Source organism: Homalodisca vitripennis, chromosome X, assembly GCF_021130785.1.
Source record: "Homalodisca vitripennis isolate AUS2020 chromosome X, UT_GWSS_2.1, whole genome shotgun sequence".
Lineage (NCBI taxonomy): Eukaryota > Metazoa > Arthropoda > Insecta > Hemiptera > Cicadellidae > Homalodisca > Homalodisca vitripennis.
Window position 1 is genome coordinate 25,764,383 of NC_060215.1, and position 13,468 is coordinate 25,777,850.

Below are 13,468 nucleotides of genomic sequence, written 5' to 3' on the forward strand. Positions count from 1 at the left end.
TGAACGTACTGGAGACAAAGATCAGACAGACTTCGCTCAACAGACACTAGCATCCTTCCATCGATTTCTGTACATGTTTCAGTTAGGCCCTCACCCCCCCCTCGCGTCTAGAGTACTGTGTGCTCGCAAATTTTATAAATGCTGTTACCTTATCACTTCATTAGATGTCACCGGGATTGTTTCAAGTGTACAATGAATAGTGGCCGTTTTCTACCATAATTTCTATTGTGTTCTATATGTTTCATAGGTGAAATATTCCCAATTATAAGTGACTACAGTTATATATTTCTTTGACACACTGCCATATATTTCAATACCTAACCTCACTTTTTTATTTACTACATTTCTGCTTCACCTGATTCATCCCACCGCTCACCAATATTTGAATGAACTTCTGAGCCAAAACAGCTTAGGCTGGATGTTGAGAAAATTTCAAAGTGCGAAATCTTATCTTGAATGCTCATTAATAATATTATTCTAGTAGGCGGTACGGATCTTTCCAGAAATAAGTGGACTATAATGTATAAAAAATGTGAGATCCCCATCATCCCTAAACTTCTTAACTCCACCTCTTTCACAAAGGCATTTTTCATTCATTCATCATCTCTATTCGTATAATGGGGGATGATGAGGGTATAACCCTCTCCAAAAAGCCCTAGAAATTGTAACCATGAATGTATAAAAGGAATCTAGCTTGTTTGAAATACAGCAGTAAAATGTTTTACTTTGAATTGGGCCAATCTAATTTGTTTAGAGTTACATTTATTCCATACCCATGGTGTGATGTGCTCTTCTATCAAATTTAACCCCACCCCCTTTACAAAGCCAAATCCTGGTTAGACCACGACCTAAGAGGACCCAAAACCCTTCAGGTAACTAATAGATCCTATGAACCTGAAACAGTCCTTGTTAAAAGAACCAATGCCTGGTATTTTAAATGATCCCAGGAGAATCTAACACGGTGAAACAAAGGTTTCATGACAGAGGCAACAGCAGAATTACATGATCAATTCGAACATGTGGAGGAAAGAATATCAGTAGACTTTTGTGCTACTTATGGCTTGACCAAATATGTGACAGTAAAAATGTTGATTGGTAGCAAGAAATACACTTTAGAATTGATAGTGTTGTCTTCTTATATGTAGATTTTCCATTTGTATCTAATTCCTACAAATAATTTACTTTATTAAGTCTGTTTAGTAACACCTCAGAAGAGTTTGCTTCTGGCTGTTATATAACAATGCAATAGGACATCTACTGGGTACAGCAAACATTGGTGACACATCTGAACAACCCATTGTATGTCCAGGTTGGTTATACCCACGGTATAGGACATGTACTGGGTACAGAAAAAAATGACATCACATCTGGACAACCCTTTGAATGTCTAGGAGCAGCATGTCACTGGCTACAATAAATTAATGCCAAGCAACCAGGATGTTGCGGGGGGGGGAGGTTAACCCAACAGATCTAGTGCAATGCATACAAAATTGGGTGAAAATTCCTTCAAGGTTCTTAAATAAGATTATACATGCTGTCTGCCAACTTCAAATTATGTGGGCTAGAACTTTCTTCTCTTCCTGGGGAGATAATACTGATACCTCAATAGTTTCTGTTCATCAAATCTTGTCTTGGCCCAATGCCCCCTATCTATCCTGAATATCCTGTTACTCTAGAAATCAGAAGACTTTATTCATGAACTTAAGAGTACAGAATTGGGGTCAAGTAGTTAACAACAAGTAAACATAGTACAATAAAATGGTAGAGCCAATATAATTTCTCTAGTAATAGCACAAAGCATTTTTAAGATTTAAGATCATGGAAGTTTCCAGCTTTTTGTTGCACAGAACATATGATGCTCAAAGATAATCGGAGGTACAGTAGTCCAAAACTTGGTAAAACAAATAACACTGGTGTGACCGTAAAACTGTATTGATTATTTGTTAGTCTAAAATATTTGTCATTACCTGTTGAATAACCTTGGGAAATCTGGACCTCAAAATGCATGACCCAGCACTGGCAACAAAAGAGATGGCCACACGCAAGGCTGCGGAACTTGTCTGGAAAGTTGGAAGTGATGCAGACCGGACAAGTGATGCGCGCACTATGGCTGGTTAGTGGTTCTGGCTGTACTGGTGACTTTATCTTTGATGAGATCAGCAGCCGAGACGCATCGTTCCTGTACTCATTGATGATGGGGGTGATGGCCCACTCGTGAGTGTGCAGAAGCACCTTTGCTAGAGAAGGAGTTATCTGTAACAAGTGCATTAAGAAAAATGTTTTAATTTTAAGAAATTATATAAAACATCACTGTTAATTTTTTAACTGTTGACTGCTATGGAATAACACATTTTGCGGCCCATCACCTAGCATTATAACCATTCTGTAAAACAGAACTATAAATAACAACACACCACCCGTGAATGCAGCCACAAATTAATCAGGCACACCAATGTCATAGTAGTAGTCTCATATCGTAATTAATACAGAACATATTAATTGTGTTCTAATTTATTACTGCTGGTCCAAACAATGCTAGGGATGGACTTTTCATAAAATCAGTTTAGATCCAACACTTTTGTTCTTGATTCTGAATTTAATTATGGTAACTACAGTCTCTACAGTAACTATAGAGGTCTACTGAAACAAATCTGATTTCAATTCTTGGACATTAAAAATGTAAGCATAAGCACACTATTTTATAGTATTCTCATTTTTATTTATGGACTCCATTTAAGCGAGATTCAGAATTAGTTATGTGTTACTTTCCATTCTTGCAATAAGAATTTAAATTCAGAACCAAGCCAAATTTCTGTTCCTTTCTTCATCAGATTATTTATTGAACACAGAATGTTGAACCATGATCATTAGTTCTGCATTGAGAATAAGATAAAACACTAATTTAATTTCTAAGATACTCAATTATTTACTAATAACGTTTAGAATAATATTTATTTATAGTTATTTTGCTTATAAATATTCCAGTGATACAATGGACATGGGACTTGGACTCAAACCACTTATTTAACATTTTGATTTGTTTGTACTGCTATAATGTAATTGGGTGTATTTCCTGTTTTATAGCATGAAAATAAAATAAATAAATAAATAAAATACAATATGTATTAATCAATAATCCAGTTTTATTTGTCAATATTGAGTTTTTCTATAAATTAAGATATTTTATTACAATCTCTGTATTATCTGCATTTTTGCATATCTGAGGTAGTTCCGAGTCTGTTTAGCTCGATTAATACAACTTCTACTATACATATTTCATTTCAATTAAAAAACTTATGTTCATTTCAAAAACTTTACAAACATTTTCAAGAAAGAAACAAAAGCCGAAGAACCCTAATCAATTTACCATTAGACTAATTAATTTTTAAATAGTAGGGGTGGTGGATTGAAGAGTTCTTAAATTGGAAAACTCAATGGAATCTTGACACTTCAAACTATATATGTATTATCCCTGAATTATACTTTTGTTTTGACGCAATTGTAATTCCTAGGAATGTACAAATAAAGCCTATTGTCTATTGTGGCTTAACTATGCTGCATTATTTATGCAGCCTTACAAATTGAGTAAATTGATATAATTTGAACAAATACTACCTAACAGAGAGTATATAGTATACAACAGCGCTAAAACTACAAAAAACGAATTACTATGATTATTTGAATTTTGTGTGTACATAAATAGATAGTCATTTAAATTTTACTAGTATATGTTTACTTCTTACTTTCACTCATCATATTTCAGTAATTAGAATAAGGAAATGGATAATTTTACGATTCCTTCACATGTTAATATCATGAGATTTTCATATTAGATATTACGACTATTATAAGAGGTTAATCCACCTCTGTACACAAAGTTACGTACCTGAAGGCTGTTACTCAATACTTCAACAGACTCATTAAGGAGCCGTTCCACTTCCTCAACACTCAAGCAGTCGTAAGCAAAGTATTCTGGGTCTGTCTTGCGCATGTCCACTTGTTCTATATCACAGTATTCTCCATTATAGTAGCTCATGTTGTAGTAGTCGTTGTAACTGATCTCTCCATCCTCATCATCACTGTAGTTCCTATCTGACTCACTGTCACCAGCCTGAAAAGTTACCAAACTAGTTACATCTCTCGACATCTTATTATAAAACTAGTTTAAATTAGTTATATTGGATATGTCAAACATACTAATTTTATTAGTGATAAGACCAAGCAAATTAAAAAAATATAGATGATATAAAACAATGAACTTGTCAGTGTGTTAATCGAAAAGTTCCAGTAATGTCTATTGGTTTTAACAGAAAAGTATGTTTCTAAATGTATCTTTGTTACTCTATAATTATAAAGATATGGTAGACTTTTTTATACAAGGTGTGTTCAAAAGGTAACAGAAACGTTTAAGTTTTGTGGGAGTCTGATTGTCAAGAGTTGTTTTATTATGTTAGTACTCATGCTCCTGAAGTATAATAAAATTTACAGTTTTATTCGTTGTTTACTTTTTCAGTGGCTGCTGCTAAGGTTAGATGTGTTTTATGAACTCAGCGACTTTCCTTTGTTGGACAAAAATGGATCAAAGAATGTGTATCAAATTTTGTGTGGAAAATGAAATAAAGTGTAACAAAATGTGGGAAATGTTTAACTCCTCTGCTATGAGTAAAGCAAGGGTATATGAGTGGTAAAAAAACATTTCAAAAATGGCCATCCAGACACTGAAGATGATGAACACTCCACCACATCAAACAACCGATGAACCCTTAAAAAGTGGAAGAAATAGTTATGAATGATTGCTGTATTACGATAAGAGAAGTCACTGATGAAGTTGGCGTATCAATTGACTCATGCCATGAAATTTTTTCAAATGTTTTGAATAAAAAACATGTGGCAGCAAAATTTGTTCAAAAATGGTTGATAAACATGTTATAACAGGTGGCAAAACATGGGTTTATGAATATGAGGTCGAAACTAAGGCTGGTAATCGATAGTTTTTTGACATTATGAGTAGGAGTCTAAACACCTTTTCTCGCCAATTAGATGTATCAAGTTAGCTTTTGTAATAATTCAAAATGTACTGCAAGATCAAAAAGAAGTTCTTATGGAAGTTTAGGGTGTTATAGCCAACAACACACAGTTATGTTACATTTTCCCTGTCAGAAGGAACCTTAATTTTAATTCTATATTTACTTGATTTATATGTGGTTCAAAGTCTTAGGGTATAAAACACATCATGACTTGTAGGATAACACAAGACGTATTGAAGAGCTTTTCAGCCAACCAAGAAGAATAGGTCACTTCCAAAACCATCCACACCCAACAGAAATTTTTTTACGAAATTGCTTCTATTCAATAAGTTACCAAAACGATCCCCCATATCTAACACCATTAAAGATGATGAAGATGAACTCTACCAACATCCTTGACCACAGAATTACTAAGCTCCATTTTCAGTATAGAAGAATCAACACTTGCCAGAAACGATGACACAATTCCATCAGACACATCACAGTACAGATCAGCAGTTAAGTTATGTTGTAAATCACAATATAAAGTTTAGTAACTAACTAAACTTTATGTATTAAGACTTTATAACTTATGTATTAAAAACAATATTATGTACTTAATTCAAACCTAACTAAATAATAACATTTTCCAAGTGGACTAAAACTGATTTTAGTTTTTCTACTGTAAACAAATTACAAGGAGCACAATGATTTTATATAACTTTACGCCATGCATCTTGTCTGGAAAACATGTAAGTTAATTTGAATACCCAATAATTACTTACATATAAAATCATCCATCAATCTGTAAAGAACATTTTGAAACAATTACCATTAAGCTTCCACAATATAAAACATCTTGTTTACAAATAAAGTAATTTTAGAAAGCATATTTTAAACTACTGAATGCTTTCATAAGCATAGGAAGCATGGCAATTTTTAATCATAATGATGGTCTACAAGACCTATGCATATTTATTCCACTACGAATAATCTAGGAACCAATATTGCTGTTGTCCTCCTTACAATCATTTAGTTTCAAAACTTGTCAGTTCTATAAATTTATGACACATAATTAACTAAACCCCATACTCAATGTAGACAAAGCTTGTCATAGGATAGCAATAATTCTCTTAAGGCCTAGCAGTTGAAATTTCAATCCAATTTAATTCTTACTTCATATGGTGACTTACCTCTGATGAATTCATGGTGACAAGTATAAATTGCTGGCAAAAATGTCTTGGGTTGTAGTGGTAATAACCTCAATTAGAGGGTGTAAATAATTACAACTTATACCTTACACTCAACACACTTTTGTTTTTTCTCGTTTAATTTTTACTTCTATGTTTTATTAGGAAAAGAGTATACGTTAATCCTTTATCAGTACACAATGCATATTAGGCCACTTTAATAATTTAAAACGCATTTGCCTTTTTAGTGTCTTTCTCAAACATCTTCAAAATAAACTTGTTTATGTTATTGTAAAGTATTTTAAATTAAGAGACTTCTGCATGTAGAATGCAAATTTTATAACAGTTTTAGTTTAATTCTTGACGAACGCAAAAATTAAGATTTAACAAAATAATCAACTTCTATTTACAAGGCAGCTGACAAGCCAGGCATCACAGACTAGTTTTGTAACCTTCATTTAAAATACATCAACATAACTCTTAGAAGTAAAATACATGGTATTAGTATTGCACTAAATCATATAACAAGTATTCTAATATATAAATGAACTATTATCACTCATTACGAAGCTAAAAAGAAATGTAAATTAGCCTACGACGTTAAATTAATCAAATTATGTATCTTCACAGACATCATTTTTATTATGAACTAAAAGAAACGAGCACAAACCAACGAACGTAGTACAACAGTGTTGCCACCAAACAAAACCACGAATCAGAAATCGTATTACCATGTAACCCACTGAAAATAGGTTGCTAAGGAAATTGAAAAGAGATGCTATTTTTTTAAATTGTATTACAAGCATACTCGTTAGAATGTTCCCACACAAAATTATACTAGTATGGATGTTATATATTAATTAATTAATTAGTGCAGGGACGACTAATGCACGCTGTTTGTAATTATTAGTCAAATCTTTATTTTTACATGTAGTCATTTTTTAAATGTTGGTTAGTGTTTAATTTTAATATCTGCATGAATGCTTTTTTATTTATATTTTTAGTACATGACCTGATGGAAATTTATTGGTGCACGGACTCTAATTATTGCTCGCAGCTAAGTTTTGTAGTAGAATGTTGTTTTTACTAGACATAGCCTATTACAATTTGTAGATCGGCTGAATAAATCATTTTATTTGTTACTTCTCAGTCCCCCTCATCATATTAGTTACATTTCAATATTATTCCCAAAACAGAAAAAAATTACAATTCAGATTTTATGTCTTGCCATATACTGCAACATTTAATCATCCATTTTCACATGTCTCAAAAACTGGTAGGTTGAGAGTATCGAATGCCTAATAAATAATAATTAAAATAAATTACTTGGTTTTATTATAAGCCATTGTAAATATATAAATCAATTTTCACAATTACTCAAGTCAGGTTAAAAACTATACACAATTTATGTAAGTTTATATGGACATTTTTATCATTACTGTTTTACAGTACTGTTTTAGATCCATTGTTTTTTATGCTCTCAATCACCAAACTAATAATTAATTAAAATAAGAATAAGAAGTTATTTATGTAATAATATATTAAATGAGGTATTGACAGGCTTCTATATAAATGATCAGAGCCTATAATTGCCTCTTAGCCTATATTATTCTCTGAGAGACATAAACTACGTGCTTTAGAAAGTAAGTCCACTATCTAATTTAAGTCTACATGTCTTAAGATGTTACTCCAACTGAAGCTCTGCTTTTCGAGTTCGACTTTTCCTATACGATTGTTTCTTTAATCCCTTGTAGCTAAACTGTCGTTACAACGTAGAGTATTACACATTATATGACAGTACAATTCTCAATTCGAGACAGTGTATTGTTGATATGAACCGTATATTATCTAGATCTGTACCAAGATTATCAATTAACTGCCATCTTGTGTTAAAAGAGATCATATGATATACGCAGCCTACACATCCATTCCCATGTATGTGATCTGCATATCTTTTAAGGCTGAACTTACAACTACTTGAATAAACTTTATAAAACCTAGCTGTTACACGCCGCTTCGCACGCTTTTCACACATTGTAACATAGACTCGTTAGTCAATTCCTTCCAAACGGCAACGCAAATATTCTTGAGATAACCGCTCTAACACATAACCTTACCTCATCTGGCATAGCTGAATCGTATTACAAACAACATCTATGCATGCGTTATTTTCTTAATTTTAAGCACTACCTCTTACCTTTGATTATACTAGTTACACGAGAGATAACCCATGCAATGCTATAAATTGAGGCACGACAAAACCGACCGCTCAAAGTAAGAGAGAGAGAGAGAGAGAGTTCATATCGAGGGTCTTGTGGAATAAGGGCCACTAAGCAATTTTCAAAACTTTACAGGAACGAAAAAAAACGCTGTGGTGTTTTAGAAAATCGGTTAAAATTTTAAGTTACAAATTTTTGTTATAAAAAATCTTTTTAATTTTAGGTATTTCTCAATACACTCCTCATGCTTAATAAATTTTTCCTAAACATGAGAAATATTTTTTATCAATTAGTAAAAGGTGTGGCTCATACGTCCATTTTCCATGATAATGATAAGATAAAGAGTCTTTCAACGATTGTTTAGCACTTCCGGAAATTGAAGGTGTAATAAATTACTTCTAATACCAAAAACAAAAGTCATTTATCACTATAACAATGGTACTAACACTTTATACAATTTTTTTGATACCATAATTAACAGAAATTAGAGATAAATTTACTTAAATTGGTTTTTTAAAAGGCTATTTATTGCTTATTCGTCTTCGTGTTCTTTTAAACATTTCTCTTCATTTCCACCAAAGATAGTTCATGTTCTTCATCTGATTTTATTTTTTGTCTTTTAAAAGCTTAGGTGACATTTTTCTTTGCTATTAGTTTTATCGTCTCTAATTCACTGCAATTCTTGAAAGAAGGTATAGTAGGTTTAAGGAATCACTCATCTCATCCAGGCCCTACAAATTTGCATCAGCAAGTGGTATTTTTAGTGAAGTCTGGGTTCAAATTAAATGGTTGTTTCTTTTCATACCTTTTTGTTTTTTGTGTTTTTTCTTCTTAGTGGTTTTCCATCTTTTGAATTTGTTTCTGATTCCTCTGTAATGTTTAATTCCTTGAATCAGTTTCCCAAAGTTTATTCTTCCAATAAAGCATGTCTGGTTTTCTTTTTTCTAGACAGCTTGATTTACACTCTCCCAGTTTTATTTGATCCATCAGTAGCATTAGCTGTGTTAATAAGAAAGTATTTTTCAAACCTTTAGAGTCCATAAACTCCTCAAGATATTATATTATTTTACTATTCTCATAAGGTTTACCATTCTTTTTTTGCAAGTTCGATGACATTTAACCATTCTCTTGGGCAATAAACAGTTGATAACTGGCTTGCTGCTTCAATTGTGGCATGCATGGAATCGCACTCCTTGTAAGTGTGGTTTAACTCCAAAATCTGTTGCTTTCTCAGAAATAAATCTTATTATTTTGTATTTATGTGCATTCAGCTTTGAATAATGTAATACCAGACTGAACTAAATATACAAATACAACTTTATATTGAAATTGTTCCGATTTTTATTTTTTTGTAGGTGAATCAAAACTTTATAAAATTAACAAATTTAACGTTTAAAACGTGTAGTCGTCATAGTTCTATTTATTTGCATTCAATTATATTTTCTTTGTGTATTAATAGTTTAGAACATTTTGGCTATATCCATAAGGTTTTCATACCTTAATGTAGTTATAAAATAATAAAAATATATACGCTAACAAATGGAGTACTATCTGAAAGTTACTAATCTTTGAATGGTATATATGTAAATCTTTTTATTTGGATTAAGCGATTAGTTTCTTTCCCTATAAATAAACATATTTTTTATGTTTATCCAAATCCATAATAATTCAAATTAATGTACTTAATCCGCCAGCGGCCACAGTGTAATAATTGTGGTGTTGCGCAATTGGGCTTACTCTTTACAGGTGCAGACTGGGGATTGCCGCTCGGCGAGCTATTCAATTCACGAGAATTTTGCACGAACGACTCAGAGTATTGTTTTAGAGGCCTGAAACGGGCAACGGCTCATAGCGAAAGAGCAGGTAGACAGAGCCGAGCAGTTCCGACAAACCCCGAACAACTGCTGGCCTTTCTTACAGAGACGTAAATTTTGAGGTAGGGGCTTATGGGTGTAGCGATGGTTGCGACTTTAGTGGTGGGTACGTGAAACGTAAAACTGGTTACATTGGCTGTTCACACTCATCCCATAGGGATGGTATATCCAGAAGCATCCATAATCCTTGTCTCTTTCTATTGGATAATCACGAATCCCATATTTTGGCCGACGTCCTTGACTAGTTCGAGGCTAATTGTGTAGCACTACTATCGTTTCCACCACAGTTGAGTCACAAATTGCAACCTTTAGACTTAAGTGTATTAAGGCCCATTGAAAACATGTATTATGGTGTGTGTGATTCATGGATATTGACACACACAAGGCCTTTAACAATATGTGGCATTCCATCTATTTTGAAAACATCAACGCCACTGGCTCTACCACCAAACAACATCATGGCAGGATTTAAAGTAACAGGAATTAGCCTTTAAATCTAGATGTATATTTACAGATGCAGATTTCATGCAATCTTATTTTACTAACAGACCAGTTCCTCATATAGTTTAGCAACCTGTTGGCTTACTTTATTAACATACTCATAATTCTACAGCTCAACCAGATAGCATGGTGATCATGTCAATGGTAGTGACACTTGGCAAGTCTCAGTCACAATTCCAGCTGTCGTATCTACCAATCACTCTGTCGATCGTAAGGCCCAACCTTCCACATCAGCAGAATATCCTTCTCCAGAGGATGTATGATCCCTCCAGAAGGCAAGGTTGAGAAAAGATACTAATCGAGGAAGAAAGAAGAGAAAGTCAGTGATACTAACTTATACTCCTACCCCAGCAGGGATCACTTCTGGCTGGTTTACACCTTCCAATTGAATCTACCACTGGGCACAGCAAAAACCGATGTGTCACAAATCTGGGCAACTTTATGGATATCCAGGAGTGGCACATTACTAATCGAAAATGTTGAGATTCTGGGGTGCAAGGGTAATTCTACTGCAGGAGATGACTGTTGGAGTTGGTGGGGTTCGTTCCCTAAGTATCAGAGATTCTTGCTAGCCTCAACAAGGGTGTGCCACCCCCTGCCTGCTTTGACTAGAGAGGCTGGTTTAGAGCTTGCCTTCCCTTCTTCCAGGGGTTCATGACTGAGATTAGTGGCCTAATTCTTCCTCATGGATCTCGATAGGAGGCGGCCCCTACCCCCTAACCTTGCCCATCCTGAATATCATGTCACTCAGGAACCAGCACTAAGGTTATTATAGGACTAAGCCACTAAAAAAAACAAAAAGGTTTTTTTGTCCAAAACACTACAAACAGCAAAAACATTCAAAAAGAGTATTCATAGTGAATCACGTGAAGAGGAAGATGGCAAAACTGTTTATGTCTATACTGCTTGGAGCTGTTTTCCAATTCAAAACCTAAAAAAATGGATCAAATGCACTTGGTGCAAACGTAGGGCACATGATGATTGCACCTCAGGAAATACTTTATTTTGTATGTATGTTAACTGACAAAGTAACAATGATTCTGAATTTGAGTATACTCAATGTAGCAGAAGAACTTATGGATGTACTATGGTCTAATCAGTAATAATTATACTTCTTCGTTTTGTTTTTCCATTCTTTATAAATAAGGTAATAATAAGACTACCCTAATGTTAATACGACACAAGTAATAATAATTTGCAACATTTTGTTAATAAATACACCTAATTATATACAATTTTACTTTATTAAAAACTAGTTTTTGACATTATAATCAGGTTTGGAAACTTGCCCCTAAATGTGTAAAAACATGGTCCGCGTAACCAACAATTATTTTAAAATATGTGTTTAAAGAAATTTCAATATTATTCATTTCAGGTTGGAGATGAAGTTTTAAGTAATAAATCAATATGGAAAATTGTTAATAAAATGTAAGGAGGAAAAAATGAAAGAGAAAATCGTGTGAAAACCTATCTTAGTCTCCTCTACGCTCAAATCAATTTCTTTTGTTTTCATAACTATTGGTGGAATTCATGAAAAATTTAAAAACAGTTAGTGAAAATTTGTGCAGTACCAGTAAACTACAAAACAGATATATGGGACGTTGTAAACATGTTCGTCTTACATTCCAGATGCTCGCTAAGAATTGGTTTCGATACCGTTTAAGCGTAACTGTATAAATCTGATACCTTCAATGAGATATATAAGCTAAATTCACTTAACTGACTCATCAGGAAAAACACTGAACTCATTTACATGTTTTGTACACAATACCAAATGCTACCAAGAGTAATATCCTTTGAGTAATAAATGGCCAATTGCAGAGTAACACAAGGTTGTCACATGTAACAGCTGATGACTACAATAACTATCAAAACATGTTAAAAACAATATTTGGACACAACACCTATCAGAATATAAGGCCTCAGCGCTCAACTCAGCCAAAATCAAGTAGTGTTTAGCACCTCATTAAGCAGTGTGTTGTAACCGTTATATTTTCATCTTTCTTGCTAAAAATAAATTTGAGATATTTATAAATTCAATGAAACACAATGTACCAATAAATACCATCTGTTTTCTGGTTTGTACAGTGCTAAAGCATTACTAACTTAATTAAAATATTGATATACTTTTAGATATAACTGTTAACCATATTTCCCTCCGGTGTGAACCGTGAAATATTACGTGATAGTTAGTAAATGGTCATGTAAGCCTGAGATCTCGGATGCCACGCTAAAGTTTAGTGAAAGTTGATTGAGAATTTCCTAAGATGTAATTTCATAATAAGCTTTTAAATCATATAAGACATTTAGTTTATTTCATTAAAATCACTAATACAAATAATTTAATTGTAATCATAAAATGTATACAATTAAAAATTATGTATAACAAGCCAAAAAGACATCCCTCAAAGATAGCACATATCACATAAAAGAATAAAATTCTGGAGGGTGTAATCAGAAATGTCTGAGAGAGCTATCAAATATTATAATTTTATTTGCAAAGAAGTAATGTATAAAACAGCTGGAGTTCGAACCACATCTGACTATTTCTTATCTTTATAGTGATAAGAAATTTGAAACTTTCACTGATAACACTGTAAAACTTAGTCTTAGTAGTTATTATTTTAATCTAGAGAATTGTATTGTATGATATCTGACTATTTCTTATCTTCATAGTG

The 13,468-nt window shown here is 33.0% G+C and overlaps 1 protein-coding gene across 2 annotated transcripts in view; it reads right to left on the reverse strand.

Moving 5' to 3' along the window:
• LOC124368807 (potential E3 ubiquitin-protein ligase ariadne-2) overlaps positions 1–6,847 on the reverse strand; it is a 53,035-nt gene extending 46,188 nt beyond the window's left edge. The window contains exons 1-3 of one of the 2 annotated variants that reach the window (XM_046826200.1): positions 6,200–6,847; positions 3,887–4,111; positions 1,968–2,253 (exon numbers count right to left, since the gene is read on the reverse strand). In XM_046826200.1, the coding sequence (XP_046682156.1) occupies positions 1,968–2,253; positions 3,887–4,111; positions 6,200–6,214 (526 nt within the window). In that variant the 5' untranslated portion in view covers positions 6,215–6,847. The remainder of the gene's footprint in view (positions 1–1,967; positions 2,254–3,886; positions 4,112–6,199) is intronic. The other variant, XM_046826201.1, reaches the window with a different exon arrangement.
• Positions 6,848–13,468: the final 6,621 nt, after the last annotated feature.